General features: G+C 45.6%; 2 protein-coding genes and 2 non-coding genes across 6 annotated transcripts; 1 reads left to right on the top strand and 3 right to left on the bottom strand.

The window, feature by feature from the left end:
• Positions 1 to 268: 268 nt before the first annotated feature.
• RPL10 (ribosomal protein L10) lies at positions 269 to 4,163 on the bottom strand. The gene is made up of 6 exons (XM_060268875.2): positions 4,129 to 4,163; positions 2,182 to 2,240; positions 1,840 to 1,947; positions 1,467 to 1,605; positions 1,035 to 1,197; positions 269 to 501 (listed from the first exon to the last, which is right to left on the bottom strand). Exons 1-6 carry the CDS (start codon positions 4,149 to 4,151, stop codon positions 346 to 348), a joined length of 648 nt encoding a protein of 215 aa, XP_060124858.1. The 5' UTR covers positions 4,152 to 4,163; the 3' UTR covers positions 269 to 345.
• Positions 681 to 814, bottom strand: LOC118075505 (small nucleolar RNA SNORA70). The gene has a single exon (XR_004691382.1). It is a non-coding gene; the product is annotated as a small nucleolar RNA SNORA70 (small nucleolar RNA).
• On the bottom strand, positions 1,289 to 1,422 carry LOC118075506 (small nucleolar RNA SNORA70). Its single transcript, XR_004691383.1, has one exon. It is a non-coding gene; the product is annotated as a small nucleolar RNA SNORA70 (small nucleolar RNA).
• Positions 4,164 to 5,392: 1,229 nt separating the features above from the next.
• Positions 5,393 to 21,441, top strand: IDH3G (isocitrate dehydrogenase (NAD(+)) 3 non-catalytic subunit gamma). 3 transcript variants are annotated; one of them, XM_035140313.3, is made up of 14 exons: positions 5,393 to 5,481; positions 7,280 to 7,321; positions 9,204 to 9,215; positions 13,590 to 13,687; positions 13,853 to 13,965; positions 14,765 to 14,825; positions 15,430 to 15,562; positions 16,367 to 16,500; positions 16,871 to 16,973; positions 17,741 to 17,887; positions 18,211 to 18,305; positions 19,159 to 19,219; positions 20,399 to 20,494; positions 21,211 to 21,441. In XM_035140313.3, the coding sequence occupies exons 1-14, from the start codon at positions 5,413 to 5,415 to the stop codon at positions 21,211 to 21,213; spliced, it is 1,167 nt and encodes a 388-aa protein (XP_034996204.1). In that variant the 5' UTR covers positions 5,393 to 5,412; the 3' UTR covers positions 21,214 to 21,441. The 3 variants fall into 3 exon arrangements, with proteins under 3 accessions (XP_034996204.1, XP_034996205.1, XP_060124856.1); XM_035140314.3 differs by lacking the exon at positions 9,204 to 9,215; XM_060268873.2 differs by lacking the exons at positions 5,393 to 5,481; positions 7,280 to 7,321; positions 9,204 to 9,215 and adding an exon at positions 12,476 to 12,694.
• Positions 21,442 to 22,549: the final 1,108 nt, after the last annotated feature.

Raw genomic sequence — 22,549 nt, 5'->3', positions numbered from 1 at the left:
TGAAATGGCCCCCTTCCCAATCTGCTCTGAATTACAGGGCAACCTTTTCCTGCTTACTTTGCCCTGGAAGTCCTGCAGGTTTTTTTGCCCCATCCTTAGGAATGTTTATGGGATTCACTACTGTGAGAATTGTCTTGTGTGACACAGACAAAGGTTTACTGATATTCAAATTCATTACCATGTTCACTTGTTTCCAGAAGAGGGTGAACGTATGCTTGATGTTATATCAAACCCACAGTAACATTAATGTGAGAGGAAACACAGCAGCTCAATAGACATTTTTTTATTTCTGTTCATCTTCCTTCAAGAATTGAGGAAAGCAGCTTGTGGATACACACCAAGCACTTATGCTGCATGCAGTGCACGCCACTTGTCCAAAGGGCCTCTGTTGGGGATGTATTTCACTCCACAGCCATCAGGAATAAGGCGCTTCTCAGCCACCATGTCCTCAAACTCATCAGCATTGAATTTGGTGAAGCCCCATTTCTTGGAAATATGGATCTGAGGGAGAGAGAAGACACCAGAAGCTCGCCTCAGACTTCCCAGCTGTTATGCATCTATTGCTGAGTATCTACTACTGAGTATCAGCCTGTCTTTGTTGAGCTGAGAAGCAACCCCACAGGTCAACTGGCTATACCATGCTGCTACACCACCACCAGTCAAGCACCTCACCAGGACTCAAGTGTTCCCAGGGTCCCTTAAGGTGCACTGTACCAGGAACAGAGCACGTACACAACCAAGGGAGTTACTGTGCGCAGTCAGTGCACACCACCCCCCGATAGCAGCAGGGGCTGGTCGGCTTAATTGACTGCAAGGTCAATTTTATCACCAGACATTACAGTCACGTCACTGTAGATGAAAGTCATGTGACAAAGTTCATTCTGGGCAAAAGGTTGTAAGAGCAGTAAACTAAAGCTTAAGATCTCACTAGCTATATTGAGAGATTTATGATGTTTTGCACTCTATCTTTAGTGGTGCAATGCCTGTATACTTCTGCACTGACAGTATTCTTCCCCCACCAACACACACATTACCTTCTGGCGACCAGGGAACTTGAACTTGGCTCTGCGCAGTGCTTCAATGACATGTTCCTTGTTCTGCACCTTGGTACGGATGGACATGATGACCTGGCCGATATGCACACGGGCCACAGTACCCTGAGGCTTGCCAAAGGCTCCACGCATTCCTGTCTGGAGTCTAATAAGAAACCAAAACCAAATCTTAGTTATCCTCAAGGACTATACCATGCTGCTACACCCACCATCAGTCAAGCACCTCACCAGGACTCAAGTGTTCCCAGGGTCCCTTAAGGTGCACTGTACAAGGAACAGAGCACGTACACAACCAAGAGAGTTACTGTGCGCAGTCAGTGCACACCACCCCCCGATAGCAGCAGGGGCTGGTCGGCTTAATTGACTGCAAGGTCAATTTTATCACCAGAACTGGGTCTCTAGCCCATTCCTCACCTATCAGCTCCAGCACATGACAACATCTTGTTGATGCGGATGACATGGAAGGGGTGCAGGCGCACGCGAATGTGAAAGCCATCCTTGCCACAACTTTTCACCATGTATTTGTTGGCACAGATACGGGCGGCCTCTAGAGCTGGAGAGAGAGAGAGAGACAGGGTGAATGGGACAGACCGTAGAACAGGCATCCCCAAACTGTGGCCCTCCAGATGTTTTGGCCTACAAGCCCAATGATCCCTAGCTAACAGGACCAGTTGTCAGGGATGATGGGAATTGTAGTCCAAAACATCTGGAGGGCCGAAGTTTGGGGATGCCTGCCGTAGAAGCACAGCAAAAAGAGTGGTTTGAGTGATCTGTTGGTGCTCTGTACCTTCTGATGAAAGCTGCTCATATTCATCTGACACCATGTGCCCACAGAGTGGGAACTCATCAACCTTGGCCTTCTTCCTGCCCAGGTCAAAAATCCTGATCTTGGGATCTGAAGAACAGAAAATAATTTTATTAGCCAGTTTCATGGGGATACAGGGAAGCTCACTAAAACTTGCATTTCCTAACAGGCCAAATTAGGTGCAATCCAATCTGACCAGGCAATTAAGTCTCATCAGGCTATCCCCTCTTGGATTAAATCCTACATCCCTATCTGAATGCATGCAGTTCAATTTTAACAGTTCATCAGGCAAAAATATGGCATTTGTGTCAATATCTTACTTACCAGGAACACCTCTACAGAAACGGGACTTGGGGTAAGGTTTGTTCTTGCAGTATCGATAACTAGAGGAAAAAGACAGATAAGATGGTCAGTAAAAAATTTTGAAATTAAAGTCACAATTGCTGAATATGCTAAACCAGAAACGGGGAAACTATAGCCTTGCATAGGTTGTTGAAGTACAGCTCCCATCAACCCTTGCCTTTGGCCATTCACATCTGATTGGGGGTTGGTGGGTTAGAAACTGGTCCAAGATGCAGTCCCAGATATTAGCCTTTTAAACCAATTTACTAGCCTAACGGAGTTTAGCAATGGAAGGATGACGAGCTCCAACCTTCCTTCAGCAGATCACTGCTTGTCTAAGCTGGGCAAACATAAGGAACAGAATCCTTCTTCCATGTTGCTAGTCTGCTTACTTGCCACATTCAATTTATTGCTGCTCTATGGCTACCAAGCAAATGCTAAATTAAAAGTATGTCTCATATAATTAATAAAGAGCATCTCTGTATTTATTGACTTTTATTTTCATGCTAGTAGTGTTTCTTAACAGTAAATGAAGTTCTGTGAACCCAAGAACTTCTACTTTCCCCATTGAATGTAAGGTGTTTAACTGGAATTTACATTTGGGGCAGGGGGAGAAAGGAGAGAATCATGAGTTTGGCCGAAAGAGCATTTATTGGCTGACAGATCTGGCTCCCTTCCCAAGATCAGTAGTAATTTCTGGGGCAAAGTTTACCTCAAAGTTACACTTGTCGCTAAACCTGGTATATATGAGAGACTGATATATAAATCAGAACGTCCAAGGTTTTTAGCTACTCAACAGCTTGGTTTGGACAATCGTTTTTGGCTCAACACACCATGGTTTTTGAAGCTTGGAATGGGCGCTTGTGAGAATATGTCTCCTATTCCTCATCAGTTTCTATGCAAAGATCTTGGCTTGTATTAAGACACAACCAGGAAATCTGGCTTTATGCTGGCCTGCTGGAGGTGGCGTGTGACAGAATGGTGAAACGGGGGAATGCTCAGCCCCAATGCTAGGGCCTGGCTTCATAAAAGTTTATGAGGCCTTGAATTAAAGTTTGAACCATTAGGCCATTAGGTGGTCTCAGGCAAAGCCACAACTCTCTAAGCTTAGTATCTAATGATTAGTGTTGTAAGAATAAAATAAAGAATATTTATGTGAAGCACTCTGAAGACTCTCACGCATATTAATATCATACTGTACTCAACTACATCCTACTCAAGAGTGCATCCACTGAAATTAGTCATACCTGCTTGCTTCAGTGGGCTTACTCTGAGTACAACTAGCAGTGACTACCACCCAAACCACTAACATTATGGATATTAGAGACAAAGAACATGGGGAGGCTTCAGCCTTCATGTCCTGCTTAAGGGTTTCTGATGCATGCATGCAGCTGGCCACTGCTAGGAGGTAGGATGCAAAATTAGGCAGGCAGCCCCTTGCTCAAATCTGGCAGAAATCTCATGTTTTTATGCAAAACTCACGGGGTGTGCGTGCGTGCGCGTACGGGGTGCATAAAGGTAAAGGGACCCCTGACCATTAGGTCCAGTCGTGTCCGACTCTGGGGTTGCAGCCCTAGGCTCTGTGGTTTAACCCACAGCGCCACCGGTGTGTTTGCGTGCGTGCTTGGGGTCTAATAGCCATCCCACGAAAACAACCTTGCTGCTAAGAACCACCACAGGCGGCATCAAGCGAGCCGTGAAAGCCAAGAGCCCCCAACGCGGGGCCCGTTTTGGTCGGCCACCCTCGTCCTCCACGATCGCGGTCCCCGCCAGAAGAGGAGAGCGGGAGATGCGGCTGCCAGGAGAGACCCCTTTACGCCTCCGCCCTCTCCACTCCCGTTCCTGGCAGATCCGCCTCCCCAGCCCCCAACGGAGCCGGCCACGCGGCCTCCGCCAGGCCTTGCCCGTCCTCTGGGCGGACCAACTCACCAGCGCGCGGGTCGGCGGCCCATGGCTGCAGGTCTGAGAGGCAAAGAGAGAGAGAGATAGAGAGTCAGTCAGGGGTCGCAAAGGGAAGCAGGCCGAGCGCAGGGCCTGCTTCTCGCTCTCAGGCCCAAGTCGCGCCGCAGCCGCCTCACCCGCGTACTCACCTCGCCGAGCGGAAAGAGAGCGGGGAGCGCGCCTGCGCGCTGCTTATCAACGCTGCCGCTCTAGGACCGCTGTGGACACAGAGGATGGGCCTAGTCTGGACAGGAAGCAGCGGAAGCTTAACGTGTCAGGAAGGTCGGAGCGAGACATTAACTTCCGGGTTGATTTTAGGGGAAACGTTCTTCTTACTCCATTTGAGTGGACGTTAAGCCTTTAACTGAGGGATAGAAGGGCGAAGGAGTTGCCCGTGCAATTGAACATACATTTGCTGCCGAAAAATTTTAGATGGGAGATCTTAAAAACAACAACCCTCATGTCAGTGCTGATCGTTATAATAGCCTCAGTATTTTGAACGATATAACGTGTGGAACGCCCATGGCTTTTGAGTTAGGTGGTGATAGTTTTCAAGGTCTTTATTCATGGGAAGGCGCTGCAAAGTCTCTATCGACCTCCGCTCTTACTTGGCACTTCGAAATACAGTAACACAGTTGTTCTTTTTATAATCTATATATCTTCATCTACTGTATACTATTTTTGTTATCCTTTTACACATAATTAAACATGTATTGTACATGAGTGACAAAAAAATGGGTCACAGGGGGTGTAAAATGCTAAACATATTTACAGTACCATAATAATGAGGTGATCACAGTAAACCAGTTCAATGAATTCTTCAAAAAATCAACTTGGAAAACACAGAATAATAGTTGTTTTATTAATGTGGCTGTAACAAGCAATTTTGTCGAAAGTTTACAGAAAAACAAAACAGAGACTTAATTCACATTGATGTCCAATATGTATCATTTAACTTGCTGGCTTTCCGTAGTCTCCCTCCCCTCAACCCTGAAACGAGGAGCAATTTTATTAAGACGTCCTTGCTTACATAGATATACTCTTACTAAGGACGCATTGCGGCAGCTATCGCTGCATTCAGTTGAAATCATTAGTAAAAGCAACACCGGGAGTTAAAAGAATCAAGCTCTGTTGGAAGAGACAGGCTAAAGCAACTTTTCTGCGCATGCGCTCCTCCCGCCGCTTGTGTAGGAAGACGCGGTTTCTTCGTCACAGGTCTCGCGGTATCTGGATAAGACTCCTCTTAATTCGCCCCCCTCAGAAGATTCAAGGATGGCAGCTTCAGCAGTTTTGTACACTGGCAGGCAGCTTTGGAGGCCAGCCTTGTTGGCGTCCCGTTCGGTAAGACAACGGTTTCGACTGCGGGTGCGGACATTGACCTTGTCCGAAGGTGAAGAGAAACCGGCGCCGCTACCTTGGTTTCCTCTCATGGGAGTGGGCAGGCGGGCTGGCTGGGGGGGGGGCAACCGTTGCCATGTTTCCGATTGGTTAAGAAGGCAGACGGTGGGTGGGACAAAGAGAGAATGGTGCTTTCGCATTGGCTGGCCGACCCGAGGGCTCTTATGGAAAGGTTTTTTATTGGGAGCTTCCTTTGATACTCTTTGCGTAGCAGATAATTTTGATTGGGCGATAGATATGAAACTTCTTGTTTAGTCGTTTAGTCGTGTCCGACTCTTCGTGACCCAATGGATAGGGTTGCTTAGACTCAATAGTGGACAGGACTTCTGTGCCTTTAATTGCCCTGCTCTCTTTTGAGTCTGGAAACCTTAAAGAGAAACCAGCAGACCCTTTGCTTGGAAATTAAACAAAGGGTCCGTTGGTTTCTCTTTTAAGGTTTCCAGACTCAAAAGAGAGCAGGGCAATTAAAGGCACAGAAGTCCTGTCCTCTATTGAGTCTGGCAACCCTACCCATGGACCAGGGCACGCCAGGCACTCCTGTCTTCCACTGCCTCCCGCAGTTTGGTCAGACTCATGTTCGTAGCTTCGATAACACTGTCCAACCATCTCGTCCTCTGTCGTCCCCTTCTCCTTGTGCCCCCCCCATCTTTCCCAGCTTCAGGGTCTTTTCCAGGGAGTCTTCTCTTCTCATGAGGTGGCCAAAGTATTGGAGCCTCAGCTTCAGGATGTGTCCTTCCAGTGAGCACTCAGGACTGATTTTCTTAAGAAATGGATCGGTTTGATCTTCTTGCAGTCCATGGGACTCTCAAGAGTCTCCTCCAGCACCAGAGGAGGCGACTAGGAGACTATGAGAGAAGAATTAAAGGGCTAAAAGCACAACCAAGGAAATTAAAGGAAAGGAAACAGCCCTGTTTCCACGAGCTGCTGCTGCTGCTGCTGCTGCTTCTTCTTCTTCTTCTTCTTCTTCTTCTTCTTCTTCTTCTTCTTCTTCTTCTTCTTCTTCTTCTTCTTCTTCTTCTTCTTCTTCTTCTTCTTCTTCTTCTTCTTCTTCTTCTCCTCCTCCTTCTCCTCCTCCTCCTCCTCCTCCTCCTCCTCCTCCTCCTCCTCCTCCTCCTCCTCCTCCTCCTCCTCCTCCTCCTCCATAGTAATGAGTCTGGAATAACTGCCACCCATTGCTTTCATACAAACTTATTTATTAATTGCATTTATATCCCACCTTTCACTCAGGGAGCTCAAGGTGGTTCATACTTTTCCTGTTGCTCCCCATTTATCCTCACAACAGCAACCCTGTGAGGTAGGTTAGGTTGAGAGGCTGGCCCACAGTCACCCAGTGAGTTTCATGGCTGAATGTGAATTTAAACCAGGCACCCCCAAACTTCAGCCCTCCAGATATTTTGGACTACAATCCCTATCATCCCTGACCACTGGTCCTGTTAGCTAAGGATCATGGGAGTTGTAGGCCAAAACTGGAGGGCCACAGTTTGGGGATGCCTGATTTAAACCCTTCATTGGCATTAAATACTTGATTATATTTAATGGGACAGTTGACCAAGAATGCTTTGACAGATCAAATATCCATCTCTAGCTTCTGGCAAAGGGGAGTAAATGAAATATCTTCCTCAAACCTGGAATTTCATGGCAGGACACCTAGTGTTTCATTCCTGTCTTGTAGGAATCATTTATTTCTGGATTCCCCAAATCACCTTCCTTAGCCTATACTGTTTTTCTCTCTCCCTCACAGGTGCAGGCTGTAACAGATGGCAGTCGCAGGAATGTGGCCTCGGTTTGTATTGCTTGTGCTTGCCATCCTTTGTCACAGAGAGATGTTAGGGGAGGCACTTTTGTGTTCTATTGTACAGTACATTATTCCCCCCACAAATTCACTGACAGGTGTCTATGGACAGATGGGGGGTGTAAATGGTCCTGATGTAACATCAGTTTCTATTCTCTTTACTGATTGAGCACCCGAGGAGTTGGGATCAAATCTGGTATGCAAGCAAAATGTTGCAATCTAGGATAGTTTCTCCTCTTGGAGGAATGTGTTCTAATGGGCTCTGTCATATTGACCTGCCTTTTCCCTGTCTTCTCTCTGTTAAATTGGACTAATAATTCTGACTCACTTTACTGTGTAGGGAAATTACAAGGTACTAGCAGCCTTGTACCTTTTAAAATCAATGGTTAAGATCAGTGGAGTTTTCAAAGGTTCAGTCCATTATCTTGATTCAAAATGGCATCCGATTTTATCCCAAGATAGAGGAAAACCTGCTCCTAGATTCAGGAACTGTTGTGCAAAATTTGGTTATGATATCTTAAAGAGGTATCCAAATGCATAGCAAACAACTAACTTTCCAAAATACATGAAAAAATTAAAAAGATCAGTGGATAACATTTCAGAGGCACCAGATATACTTTCTGGACCCCTGGAAGTTTGTAGTCGTTAATACACTCTGGCTTCCCTGATCACTAAAGCTGGTGTTCATGAGGGTTAGAATCATGGTCATATTTGTTTAAAAATGAAAGTTGGAAGTCCCTGAAATCTTTGACTGAATCAGTAATGATAAAATGGGCCCAAGACCTGGGCTATAATGTCCTGATAGAAGTGGGAAAGGCTGTGGAGGGCGGACTTAAAATTTACCGCCTGTTATAATTTAAGAGAAAACATCTTAAAGGTGATGTACAGGTGGTACCAAACACCAGAAAAGCTAGCCAAGATGTACAAGAATAAATCATCCAAGTGCTGGAGGTGTGATGCCGAATTAGGAACTCAAATGCATATGTGGTAGAAATGTCTGGAAATATGTAAATTTTGGAATAACATTTATGAAGAACTTAAGAAAATGTTAAAATATACAATCAAAAAAAGACCGGAAATGTTTTTACTTAATATAATACCAGAAGACATAGAAACCCCAAATATTGTTGATGTATGGAATTGTGGCAGCAAGAGTCCTCCTGATTGCGAGGAATTGGAAAAATAAAAATTTACCCAGTACAACAGATTGGCAAGTTTTAATGAAAGAATATTCGCAGCTAGCAAAATTTACTGGAAGAATTAGAGGACAAATGAAACAAAAAATAAAAATGGAATGGAGGATATTTGATGAGTATATAAAGAATAATGGTATATTCAAAATCCTAACGGCATACTAAGGTTGAACCTAAACTGAATTTAAGAGAAGATTATATGTAAATGGAAGATAAGAATTGTGTGATATAATAAGGTGAACATACAGATATAAATGAATGATTTTTATTTTTTCTAGTTTCTGTTCCCCCCGCTTTTTTTTCTTGGGTTTTTTTTTGTGATTGCATTTCTGGTTGCATGATCAGAACTTCAGAATGTGCTGGTTTTTTTGTCTGTAATAGTGTATGTGTATGTTGAGTGTTTATGTTTTTAAAGAGAGAAATTAATAAAATTTATATTAAAAAAAGAAATCTGACTATTGCAGTACACAGAGGAAGTCACACTCTGCAAATCACAGTACTATAATGGCTCTAAGGACATAAGAGATTGTAAAGCACTCTGGTTAATATGCTAGATGAAGGATCTTGGCAAATGTTTGATTAACAATATTTTTTTTTTACATTGCTGCCTGTGAAATTCCTGTTCTCCCCCCCCCCCTTTCCCATCTCCCCAATATCTGTTCCTGATACATTGCCTACAGCAACAGACTATTGTAAGTAGTTTTCCTACCATTTCAATTTTAAACTTGGAGTTCCAGCCAATGGGTTTAAGTATCTTATTCCAATTATCAAGTATTAATCAGGCTGCAAATGTCCCAAGCTGGATGGTAACTGGCAATGGGTGGTTGCTAAGACTGACACTACTGAGCTAGAATATATGGACCATTAGTCCTAAGTTGTTCTTTAGCCTCCTCTCCCAAGTTGGAAATAGTGGGCTTAAACCTTTCTTCAATTTGGTTTTTGGAAACACTGTCTCCTGAATGGGGTTTGATAAGCTAGGATTGGGAATACTGATGTCTATATTTACCACTGGAAACCAGAGGTCAGAGTGGATACAATTCAAGGCAATTGAGAATATCATGACAATGCTTAGTGCTGGTTGAATGTAGTGTTGTTGTTGTTGTTGTTGTTTAGTCGTTTAGTCGTGTCCGACTCTTCGTGACCCCATGGACCATAGCACGCCAGGCACTCCTGTCTTGCACTGCCTCCCGCAGTTTGGTCAAACTCATGTTCGTAGCTTCGAGAACACTGTCCAACCATCTTGTCCTCTGTCGTCCCCTTCTCCTAGTGCCCTCAATCTTTCCCAACATCAGGGTCTTTTCCAAGGATTCTTCTCTTCTCATGAGGTGGCCAAAGTATTGGAGCCTCAGCTTCACGATCTGTCCTTCCAGGGAGCACTCAGGGCTGATTTCCTTAAGAATGGATAGGTTTGATCTTCTTGCAGTCCATGGGACTCTCAAGAGTCTCCTCCAGCACCATAATTCAAAAGCATCAATTCTTCGGCGATCAGCCTTCTTTATGGTCCAGCTCTCACTTCCATACATCACTACTGGGAAAACCATAGCTTTAACTATACGGACCTTTGTCGGCAAGGTGATGTCTCTGCTTTTTAAGATGCTGTCTAGGTTTGTCATTGCTTTTCTCTCAAGAAGCAGGCGTCTTTTAATTTCGTGACTGCTGTCACCATCTGCAGTGATCAAGGAGCCCAAGAAAGTAAAATCTCTCACTGCCTCCATTTCTTCCCCTTCTATTTGCCAGGAGGTGATGGGACCAGTGGCCATGATCTTGGTTTTTTTGATGTTGAGCTTCAGACCATATTTTGCGCTCTCCTCTTTCACCCTCATTAAAAGGTTCTTTAATTCCTCCTCGCTTTCTGCCATCAAGGTTGTGTCATCTGCATATCTGAGGTTGTTGATATTTCTTCCAGCAATCTTAATTCCGGCTTGGGATTCATCTAGTCCAGCCTTTCGCATGATGAATTCTGCATATAAGTTAAATAAGCAGGGGGACAATATACAACCTTGTCGTACTCCTTTCCCAATTTTGAACCAATCAGTTGTTCCATATCCAGTTCTAACTGTAGCTTCTTGTCCCACATAGAGATTTCTCAGGAGACAGATGAGGTGATCAGGCACTCCCATTTCTTTAAGAACTTGCCATAGTTTGCTGTGGTCGACACAGTCAAAGGCTTTTGCATAGTCAATGAAGCAGAAGTAGACGTTTTTCTGGAACTCTCTAGCTTTCTCCATAATCCAGCGCATGTTTGCTATTTGGTCTCTGGTTCCTCTGCCCTTTCGAAATCCAGCTTGCACTTCTGGGAGTTCTCGGTCCACATACTGCCTAAGCCTGCCTTGTAGAATTTTAAGCATAACCTTGCTAGCGTGTGAAATGAGCGCAATTGTGCGGTAGTTGGAGCATTCTTTGGCACTGCCCTTCTTTGGAATTGGGATGTAGACTGATCTTCTCCAATCCTCTGGCCATTGCTGAGTTTTCCAAACTTGCTGGCATATTGGGTGTAGCACCTTAACAGCATCATCAGCTGGAATATCATCACTTCCACTGGCCTTGTTATTAGCAGTGCTTTCTAAGGCCCATTTGACTTCACTCTCCAAGATGTCTGGCTCAAGGTCAGCAACCACACTACCTGAGGTGTACGAGACCTCCATATCTTTCTGGTATAATTCCTCTGTGTATTCTTGCCACCTCTTCTTGATGTCTTCTGATTCTGTTAGGTCCTTACCACTTTTGTCCTTGATTATGGTAATCTTTGTACGAAATGTTCCTTTCATATCTCCAATTTTCTTGAACAGATCTCTGGTTTTCCCCATTCTATTGTTTTCCTCTATTTCTTTGCATTGCTCATTTAAGAAGACCCTCTTGTCTCTCCTTGCTGTTTTTTGGAAATCTGCATTCAGTTTCCTGTATCGTTCCCTATCTCCCTTGCATTTTGCTTGCCTCCTCTCCTCCGCTATTTGTAAGGCCTCGTTGGACAGCCATTTTGCTTTCTTGCATTTCCTTTTCCTTGGGATGGTTTTCGTTGCTGCCTCCTGTATAATGTTACGAGCCTCCATCCATAGTTCTTCAGGCACTCTGTCCACCAAATCTAAATCCTTAAACCTGTTCCTCACTTCCACTGTGTATTCATAAGGGATTTGATTCAGATTGTATCTTACTGGCCCAGTGGTTTTTCCTACTTTCTTCAGTTTAAGCTGGAATTTTGCTATAAGAAGCTGATGATCTGAGTTACAGTCAGCTCCAGGTCTTGTTTTTGCTGACTGTATAGAGCTTCTCCATCTTTGGCTGCAGAGAATATAATCAATCTGATTTCGATGCTGTCCATTTGGTGATATCCATGTGTAGAGTCGTCTCTTGTGTTGTTGGAAGAGAGTGTTTGTGATGACCAGCTTGTTCTCTTGACAGAACTCTATTAGCCTTTGCCCTGCTTCATTTTGAACTCCAAGGCCAAACTTGCCAGTTGTTCCTTTTATCTCTTGATTCCCTACTTTAGCATTCCAGTCCCCTGTAATGAGAAGAACATCCTTCTTTGGTGTCATTTCTAGAAGGTGTTGTAGGTCTTCATAGAATTGGTCAATTTCACTTTCTTCAGCACCGGTAGTTGGTGCATAAACTTGGATTACTGTGATGTTAAAAGGTCTGCCTTGGATTCGTATCGAGATCATTCTGTCATTTTTGAGATTGCATCCCATTACAGCTTTTGCCACTCTTTTGTTGACTATGAGGGCCACTCCATTTCTGCTACAGGATTCTTGCCCACAGTAGTAGATATGATAGTCATCCGAACTGAATTCGCCCATTCCCTTCCATTTTAGTTCACTGATGCCCAGGATGTCGATATTTATTCTTGTCATCTCATTTTTGACCACATCCAGCTTACCGCCATTCATGGTTCTTACATTCCAGGTTCCTATGCAATATTTTTCTTTACAGCATCGGACTTTCCTTTCGCTTCCAGGCATATCCGCAACTGAGCGTCCTTTCGGCTTTGGCCCAGCCGCTTCATCAGCTCTGAATCTACTTGTACTTGTCCTCCGCTCTTCCTCAGTAGCATGTTGGACGCCTTCCGACCTGAGGGGCTCATCTTCCAGCGTCATAACTTTTATATGCCTGTTGTCTTTGTCCATGGAGTTTTCTTGGCAGGGATACTGGAGTGGCTTGCCAGTTCCTTCTCCAGGTGGATCACGTTTAGTCAAAACTCTCCACTATGACCTGTCCATCTTGGGTGGCCCTGCATGGCATAGCTCATAGCTTCTCTGAGTTATTCAAGCCCCTTCGCCACGACAAGGCATTGATCCATGAAGGGGTGAATGTAGTGTAGCAAGCTAAAAGAATGAGGTGAGAACGGGGTGGTCTGCTGGTTAGAATAGAGCAGCTGGTACAGTATTACCTGGCTGAGATCTAGGCCTCTCGGGGCTTCATTCTTCACTTTGAACAAAGAATCTATACCCTTGTTGTTTTGAAACTCTCCTGATCATCAGAAGCTTGTCAGGGGTTCCTCATAGGGAAGGAAGATCCATAAGGGTGAACCAGCTTGTTTGCCTTCCATGCTTTGTGTAGGCATAGGGGAGTGCTGAGCATGTTCTAGGATGTTGCCCGTAGTTAGCAAGGGGTGACAGTGAAGCCCAGTAGGCCTGACCAAGCACTGCCTGCAAACTAAGTGGGCGACTTAGAAAATGCCCCAGAACTCTCTGCAGTAAGTGGGGTGGGGGCATTTCATGGCAGACTCTGCATGTCAGTCAGTATGGAAAGGGTTCTTTGGAGACTTGTCTGAAAGGCATTGGTCTAGATCAGGCATCCCCAAACTTCAGCCCTCCAGATGTTTTGGCCTACAACTCCCATGATCCCTAGCTAACAGGACCAGTGGTTGGGGAAGATGGGAATTGTAGTCCAAAACATCTGGAGGGCCAAAGTTTGGGGATGCCTAGCCTAGATGAACATGGCAGGGATGTGTAGTGACTGAGAAAAAAGACCACCTAAGATTCCTGGGCAGGGGTGTGGCCTAGATGAAAGGATTACGATTTGCAAGATTTTGTTCTAAACTGCCTAAACCGGCACCTATTTCTCCACAGCCTCCACCAGCCAAATATGGGGGACGCCATACTGTGACAATGATTCCTGGAGATGGGATTGGGCCGGAGCTTATGCTTCATGTCAAGGAGCTGTTCAGGTACAAATTTCCTCTCTCTGTGCCTCTCCAGAGCTGTGCATAAGACCCAGGAGGACTGCTTGTGTGCACTGACTAGTCCTGCTAACTAGTAGGCACTTTTTGCCTCTCAAAGCCATGGCTGGAATTCACCTTGACTGCCCCACCCTTCTCTTCTCTCTACCCCAGGCATGCCTGTGTGCCTGTGGACTTTGAGGAAGTTCTGGTGAGCGCAGAGGGATCTGAAGAGGACATGAAGAATGCTCTCATGGCCATCCGGCGCAACCGTGTGGCCCTCAAAGGTGATCCTCTTTGCTTTTCACAGCATGCAGAATTGTGCCAAATTCTGCATAAAGTGAAGTCGAAAGGAGGAGAAAGGGATGTCCTGTGTATCTTTTGAGAGGGCGGTTGGAAAAGGCAGATTTGTTATACTGGGCTGCATGGGCTTAGTAAAGGCCAGTATCCATTTATTTTCCAAAGCCACATTTTGGATTCATCTGGTCCCCTTCCCTTCTTCCCTTCTTTCTTCTTCAGTCCAAAATGAGCCTATTCTAGGTTTCGCCTTAACAGTATTTGAATATGCTTATTTTTATTTATTACATTTATATACCACCTCTGTCTTCCAAGGAGTTCAAGATGGTGTACATGGTTCTCCTCCCCGCCATTTCATCCTCACAACAACCCTGTGAGGTAGGTTAGGCTAAGAGATGGTGACTGGCCCAAGGTCACCCAGTGAGCTTCATTGCTGAGTGAGGATTTGAACCCTGTTTTCTCAGGTCATTGTCCAATACTCTGCTGCATTTAAACCTATATCTAATATTGCATCCTTGTGATAGCTCTGGAAAACTGGTGCTGCTTATTCCCATTTTATGGCTGGAGGAACTGAAACTAACAGCCTCTCAGTACATGTCTGACTGCTGTGGAATCTGAATCTAGATTTCCCTGGCTTGATATTTTATCCACATTTGTTTCTAACCCATCAGGAAAGAGGGCAATTTATATAGCTGCAATTTTCAGATTGCCCCATATTGGTGTGTTACGTTTACTAGGGCCAGGGAGTGGATCCTCTTATTAACTGGTTCTCTTTTCCTGGCTTTATAGGAAATATCGAGACGAACCATAACTTGCCACCTTCTCACAAGTCTCGGAACAACATAATGCGGTGAGTTGAGAGAGAGGCTTAGTGCAGTTGCCAGGCAGAGCCTAAGAGTTGGGAGTGTGGTTTAGTCCATATACAACCTCTCATTTTCATTTCCTACCCCTGTCTAGATGCTTTAAAAAATAGTGGAAGTGGAAGAAAGTATGTAAATGAGGCCAGTAGTATGAATTTCTTTATTGCTTACCATAGTGATGCCATAAGTCACAGAACTGATATGCAGCTCTGCCCTCTGTTCCTTGGTGTGGTTTTGCTTCTGGTCTGCTGAGCTGGGAAGCACACTGGAAAAGCAAGTGGAAGCATTCTTGCTGGTTGGGTGTGATCCTGCATCACAGCCAGACCCATCAGCCCTCCTGGTCCCATCCAGGTGTGCCATAAAACCTCATTTCCAGTGATGTGGGTTGGTCGTCATCCATAGCATATGAGGTTCATCTCTACTAGCAACACAATACTCTTGTTAAGGCAAATGGTGAAATTAGGAAAAAAGTGGATCTGGGGCAGAAGGAACAATTGTGCTTTCTGAAGTACGCAGAATCACAACAATTGTTATTCTGAGTAGAATCTGTGCTGTGTGACCTTTCCCTTTCCCTTTCCCTCTCTGATTCCACAGCACAAATCTGGATCTGTTTGCTAATGTGATTCACTGCAAGAGCCTTCGAGGAGTGGCAACCAGGCACCATGACATTGACATACTCATAGTCCGAGAGAACACGGAGGGAGAATACAGCAGCCTGGAGCATGAGGTGCTAATTAGCAGAGGCAATCCCTTTTGCCCTCTTTATTTCTCCCCATATCCCCCTCCCTCCTCAACCCTATTAGCATGGGGGCAGTGCTGTTTCCTCTCCAGGTGGGCTTTCCCCCCTTTCCTTTCCTTCTAAAGCATACTAACTCTCCGCTTGTGGCATATCGTGATCAGGACTGAGTGTTGACGGGATAGTTTGCTATATGGCAAGTGAGGTGTCAAAGATTGTATGGTGGTGGCCAGCAATTGACAGTCTAGGGGTTCAGTCTGGGCTCTCATCCTTCAATTCCAGGGATTCCTTCCTGTGATTGCAAAAAACCAAGATGCTGACAAGTGGATTTTTAACCTTCCTCACCATGACCAGTCACAGGGACCGGTTCTGTAAAAGCTCCTCCATACATTACTAGCATATTCTCTCTCTCTCTCTCTCTCTCTCTCTCTCTCTCTCTCTCTCTCTCTCTCTCTCTCTCTCTCTCTCTCACACACACACACACACACACACACACACACAGAGAGAGAGAGAGAGAGAGAGAGACATTTGCTTTGTCTCATATGGGTATGACACAAACAGGCAAAGCCTGCAGCTCTTGCTCAGTTAAATACATGGCCTCTAACCAGGGTTCTATGATACATCATAGGGGAAAACCACAAGCAGAAAGTTGGTTTCCGAAAACTAGCAATCCCTCCAAGTCAAGGATTGCAGTAATCTTTCCAAGTAGGACATCATTTCCCACCCAGTCCCAGCTGAGCTAGAGGTAGAACCTAGGAGTTTTGATTTTGCCTGTTCTGCCCCTGCCCCCTCCAGAGTGTCCCTGGTGTAGTGGAGAGCCTGAAGATCATCACAAGGACCAAGTCGCTGCGCATCGCAGAATACGCCTTCAAGCTGGCGCAAGAAGCTGGGCGCAAGAAGGTGACCGCCGTCCACAAGGCAAACATCATGTACGTTAGGGGACATGTAGGCCTTTCTTCGGCGTACGTGTGTGGGAGCAGGGATGGGTGTAGCTGGGGGTGATGGTTTTCTGGCTCAGTGGTGTAAAGTGTGCTCAGTAGGAGATGGCCCCATTCTTATTTATGCACCCTGCAAATCAGGCCATTATGCTGTGAGGTTTTATTCCTAGGCTGCCAAGTTCTAGGATCAGGTTTCAGTTCTGTGTGGAAGAGGTAGGCAGTACAGGCCTGACTGTACGCTAGCATCAGAGACCTTTCTGCTCTTGTTCAGGAGTACCGCAAACTTTTGCTGCCTCTACAGTTTGTGGCGCCTTTGCTGCAGCTCTGGCTGATTATTTCCCCTCTTTTTCTCCCATATTAGGAAGCTGGGTGATGGCCTTTTCCTGCAGTGCTGCAAAGAGGTGGCAGCTAGCTTCCCAAACATCACATTTGAGAGCATGATTGTTGACAACACTACTATGCAGGTACTTGGATGTTCGAGTTTTATGTCTAGCTGCCATTTCAAACACAGGAAACACCACCGTAGGTCCCTTTCAGATTGCCACCTTAATCCATTCACATGGATTAAACATGTACAGGAGTCAGCCCAGTGTTTTGTGCCCACAAGCAGAACTTTGGTTTTTTTGTTTTCATAGAATCATAGAGTTGGAAGAGACCACAAGGGCCATCCAGTCCAACCCCCTGCCAAGCAGGAAACACCATCAAAGCGTTCTTGACATATGCCTGTCAAACCTCTGCTTAAAGACCTCCAAAGAAGGAGACTCCACCACACTCCTTGGTAGCAAATTCCACTGCCGAACAGCTCTTACTGTCAGGAAGTTCTTCCTAATGTTTAGGTGGAATCTTCTTTCTTGAAGTTTGAATCCATTGCTCCGTGTCCACTTCTCTGGAGCAGTTTTGTTTTGTTTTTTTAAAATAGAATCATGAGAACTGGAAATGTCAAGTTTTGTAATAGTTAAAGCAATTGTTATAAAGGAAACTGAAGACATTTCTCAGGATTTTCTTTGGAGGGAAAGCCAGGTTGGCTAATAATGTAACCTTCTGTTTAGAATATGTGACTTTTGCAGATCATTCAGAGAAACTGTTTAAATTAGGAGTGCTTTTATGCAAGCTTCCAGGCAGACCTGAAACTACATCACCGTTCTGTTGTGACTGGAATGGGTGGGGGAGAGGTGGGGGCATGAATCACTACTCTCACCTTTACACTCACTGCTGTCTCTGATTTTCCTAGTTGGTGTCCCGTCCACAGCAGTTTGATGTCATGGTTATGCCTAACCTCTACGGCAACATTGTCAACAACGTCTGTGCTGGACTGGTTGGGGGCCCAGGCCTGGTGCCAGGTGCCAATTATGGGCGTGATTATGCAGTTTTTGAAACGGTGAGTTTTTGAGAGGGTGGTAGATGTCAGGCTCTGGTAAAGTGGGGTTGTGATGAAGAAGCACCAAGGACAGGAATGCTACTCAGCTGAGTGAGAAAGGGCTCCTAAGGCAGAGGCTCTGGCTTCCAGATGGGCCTGAGCACCAGGATCTCTCCAATAAGCATTGCCTGGAAGAAAACTGAGGGGGAATGGAAGAGAACAGAACACACCAGCAAAAAAAGAGGCCACTTGTTATGGTTTCTTTCATTTTGGAAACCCTCTTGCTCCCTCAGACAATATAACCTGCTCTCTTAATGCCTTATCTCTCTTTTCTCCCTCTTTAGGCCACGCGCAATACTGGCAAGAGCATTGCTGGCAAGAACATTGCCAACCCCACAGCCATGCTGCTCGCCAGCTGCATGATGCTGGACCACCTCAAGTACGTGCGCATACCCTTTTCCCTGTCTCAGCTGCCGCTGCCTCTGCCTAATACAGCTGCCGCAATTGTTTCCCCATTTCCCAACTATGAGAGCCAACGTGGCATAGTGGGTTAGCCTCTAGGATGGGTGTGTGGAACCTTTGGCCCTCTAGATGTTGCCGTCCTCATCCCTGACAGTGCATGCTATGGCTGATGGGAGTTGTAGTTCAGCAACGTGTGTGTGTGTTGGGGGGGGGGTACGACAAAGATTCCCTTCACCTGCTCTAGGCAGCCCCAAGTTCAAATATAGAATCATAGAATCATAGAGTTGGAAGAGACCACAAGGGCCATCCAGTCCAACCCCCTGCCGAGCAGGAAACACCATCAAAGCATTCTTGACATATGCCCGTCAAGCCTCTGCTTAAAGACCTCCAAAGAAGGAGACTCCACCACACCCCTTGGTAGCAAATTCCACTGCCGAACAGCTCTTACTGTCAGGAAGTTCTTCCTAATGTTTAGGTGGAATCTTCTTTCTTGTAGCTTGAATCCATTGCTCCGTGTCCGCTTCTCTGGAGCAGCAGAAAACAACCTTTCTCCCTCCTCTATATGGCATCCTGTTATATATTTGAACATGGCTATCATATCACCCCTTAACCTTCTCTTCTCAGCTACTAAATTATTGGGTGACGCTAGGTGGAGAGATGTGTCTAAAATGTGGGAGCTACACTTACCTGATCATCTTGGGGAAAGTGTGAGACAAAAATGAAATGTTTGTCTCAGTGGGAGATTCTTCCATCATAATAGGGGAGGGTGGGGAAGAGAGACTTCATTTGTGCTGCTGTTTCTCACCGCTTCACTCTGTTGTTCATTGCAGACTGCACAGCCATGCATCAATTATCCGCAAGGCAGTTCTGGCCTCTATGGACGAAGCAGAAGTGAGTTGCTTTTTCCATTCCCAGGCCAATGGCTTATCAAAAGAATTGGGGATGTGGGCTCTTAGCTAAGGTCACTGGGTGTTCTTCTTGGGAACTGCAGAGGACTTAAAAACCATCGTCAAATATCTCAGATTGATTTCTTGTTTGTTTTGGAGGGAACCCAAAATGTGACTTGCCATTCCAAGACATGCTTTTAGGGGGCGGGTCTAAATGATTCCTAGAGCAAGTGTGAAGGATGCAGCCATTGGGCCCATGAGTCTTTAAAGTTCCCTTAAGCAAAACAAAGACGGTTGAGCAGGTACTAGTCCATGTGCCCTACTGGCGGTGTAGTTGGATCAGAGAACATGGCCATGACTTGTACAGCAATGCAGGGACTTGTAGTGAGAAGTAAATGAAGAAGCTTGTGTTAGGTGGTACAATAGGGGAGCAGAAGTATCAAGTTGGTGGCATTGTGGAAAGAGGGTTGGGCGGAGTAGTCTATCCCTTCAGTTGGTCAAGAGCCACAGGTATCCAAGAGTGCACAACCACAGCATGTTGGTATGTGTCTGCATGTGGGTCTCCCTTGGTAACTGTCCTTACATTTTGAGTAGGTAGCCCATCTTCACTGCAAACGTTGCCTTTTTTTGCATTTTCATTTGTGGATGCCATGGGAAATAGTTTTTAACTTGGTGATATCTCTAGCTCCCCCATCCCTTTGGGAACTGCAGTTTCCAGTGTTTTGCTGGGACAAAGGGATGATTGCAGTGCAGATACACCAAGTGTTCAAGTGACTTGCAACAGTGTTTACAGATAAATTAAACAGTAAAAAAATGAAGGTCCCAAAATGCACGTTTGGGTTGAAGGGGGTTCTTGGCTCCCAAAAGTTTGAAGACTGACTGCTATTTAACTAAACTGAAGACTGTGAAGGTGACTTAATACAGCTTTAGTTACAGGTAGGTGTTGGTCTGACGTAGTCGAAACAAAATTTTAAAAACCCTTCCAGCAGCACCTTAGAGACCAACTAAGTTTGTCATTGGTATGAGCTTTCGTGTGCATGCACACTTCTTCAGATACACTGAAACAGAAGTCAGCAGATGCTTATATATAGTGAGAGGGTAGGGAGGGGTATTACTCCCTCCTTGTGGTGGGAGTGGGTGATTGACTGACTGATAAAGCTTTTTCTTTCTTTTTCCTCTCCAGACTCACACACCAGATATTGGGGGCCAGGGTACAACCTCAGCGGCTGTTCAGTCCATCCTGCAACATGTCAAAAAATCTAACCCGAACCTGGCACAGGTGAGTTGGGTAGGAAGGTAACAGGTTTGCAGCTCTCAAAAGGTGTGGGGGGGAGGGTTGAAGTGGAAGGTGAGGAAGGGAAGTTATAAGATTTTGATGAAGGGCAGACTTTTTGAAACCCTTTCCCAATGTCACCGTACCAATGTTTTTGTATGATTGTACTTGCTTGTCCTTACTGAGCAGTTCATAGCTTCTGTCTTTAGGGATTGGATGTAAGGCAGGAGAAAGAAGGGCAGGAGCTTAGTGGGCACTGGTAGCAGCAAAATTTAGGGGCTGCATGGACACGAAGGATCCTCCTGCAACTGAAGCCAAGCAGTGTTAAACTTCACTTGTCCCTGCCTTAGGCTCTGCCTCTTTGCAGAATGGGAATTTTAGTGATAAACCATAGAGTGAGGTTGGGCAGAATGGCATATAAATAATTCTTAGCCTGTGTACAGTAATAGTACCTCTGTGAACGTCCGCCCCATCAACCATCCATTTCAGTGAACGTCCATGGCAAACCTGGAAGTACCGGAACAGATTACTTCCGGGTTTGCCAATCTCGCTTTGTGCATGCGCAAAAACACAAACCGCTCTGTGTGTGTGCACAGAGCAGTGCTTTGTCGAGCATCCAGGGCTCCGGAACGGATCCCAGACTCAAAGCAAGGTACCACTGTAGATAGCTTTGCTAAGGACCATTCAGTTCTTTTTACCTTTGCCTGTGTTGTTGTTTTTAGTGACATTCTGAAGCCAAAGAACCAGGCTCAATAGCCGTTTAAGCTACAACGGAAACAAATGCCCCTCCTGTCTGCCTAAAAGAAGCCGGAGCAACTCTACCGCCTGTGACTAGAACAGACTGTTCCATTGCGAACTAGCTAAGCACAAACTCCCATCTTCTGTATATAGTGTGTAAGATGACAATTCATACCCACCTCACTAAAGGGAAATAAATGGAAATGTGAGGCCTATCATGTCTGTGTGTCTCCTGCTTTTAGGCTGACTAGTAGATAAGCACAGCTAAGTGGATTAATGGTGTGGGGAGAGGGAAGTTTGGGGCTCTGGAGCATGGTTTTTATCGTAGGGAAGGATCCTGGTGACCTACACTGAAGGAACTTTCAATCAAGGACCAGCTAAGGCAGCAGCCAAATGCAAGGGCCATACTTCCCTAGTTAGGGAAGGGAGCTGGCTGCTTCCTGCAGTATAACCTACCATCACAGCACCTGCAGATTAGAATCTAAGATTGTGTCAATTTTTAAAGAAGCAGGTTTTCCTGTGGCTACAGCTGCACATCCCTTTGTTCCAACACAGTACAGAAAGACACACTTAATTTTCAATGGATTTTGTGAATGCTAAAGAGAATGGTGACATAAAAACTTAATTCTGCAAGCAGCATGGTTAGGTTCATGCAGACCTTGCTGAGCCGTCTTAGGTGTACCTCATAATCTATATGATAGGAGTGGTAAATTTCAGGCCCACAGCTGGATGTGGCCAGGCGGAATCCCATACCGGACCTGCTCTCTGTCCTTGGGTGCTTTTGCCCAGCTGGAATGTGTCCTTGGAACTGCAATAATGGCTGGTGTGTCTGGCTGTAGAGAGGTGTGTTTGTAGAAACCTCTGACTTCACACAGGTGCAGTAGGTGACGGTCCACCTAAGGTAAGAGTCACATCAGTTGCTCTGTCAAGTTTGCCTACAACTCCTTGCGCTGATGTCAGTGCAGCCCTTGGAAGTGTATGTGGCCCTGGGCTGGGAGAGGCTCCCCACCCTTGGTGTATTGGGGACCTTCTAAGTTTGCTTTTTCTTTTACAATGAGAGACTGATATTTCTCAAGGCGAGTTGCGTTCTGAACTTCCATTCCATTCTGTGGCAGTGTGAACTTTTACCACCACCCTCCCTCCATAGCACTGCACACCCAAGATCTCAATCCCAGAAGGGAAACAGAAGAAGAACTTACCTTAGAGGGAGTAACCCTAACCTCTTTCCCCTCACAGGAGTTGAGAACCTGATCCTCAAGAGGTTCTCCTCCAGTGGGGTCTTCCTAAACCCAACTTTGCCCTTAGAAAGGAGGCGGCAGCAGA

Source organism: Zootoca vivipara, chromosome 15 (assembly GCF_965207765.1).
Source record: "Zootoca vivipara chromosome 15, rZooViv2.hap1.1, whole genome shotgun sequence".
NCBI classification, from domain to species: domain Eukaryota; kingdom Metazoa; phylum Chordata; class Lepidosauria; order Squamata; family Lacertidae; genus Zootoca; species Zootoca vivipara.
Note: the sequence above shows the minus strand (reverse complement) of the source record. Positions and strands in the feature narration are given on the sequence as shown.

Excerpts from the sequence above, each read along its gene's own strand:
- RPL10 (XM_060268875.2), bottom strand. The coding sequence starts at position 4,151 with ATGGGCCGCCGACCCGCGCGCTG. Across the intron at positions 1,606-1,839 it reads TGAGCAGCTTTCATCAGAAG|CTCTAGAGGCCGCCCGTATC; the intron begins GTACAGAGCACC and ends CTCTCTCTCCAG. Across the intron at positions 1,198-1,466 it reads TCATGTGCTGGAGCTGATAG|ACTCCAGACAGGAATGCGTG; the intron begins GTGAGGAATGGG and ends GTTTCTTATTAG.
- IDH3G (XM_035140313.3), top strand. The coding sequence starts at position 5,413 with ATGGCAGCTTCAGCAGTTTTGTACACTGGCAGGCAGCTTTGGAGGCCA. Across the intron at positions 15,563-16,366 it reads ACAGCAGCCTGGAGCATGAG|AGTGTCCCTGGTGTAGTGGA; the intron begins GTGCTAATTAGC and ends TGCCCCCTCCAG. Across the intron at positions 17,888-18,210 it reads ATTATGCAGTTTTTGAAACG|GCCACGCGCAATACTGGCAA; the intron begins GTGAGTTTTTGA and ends CTCCCTCTTTAG.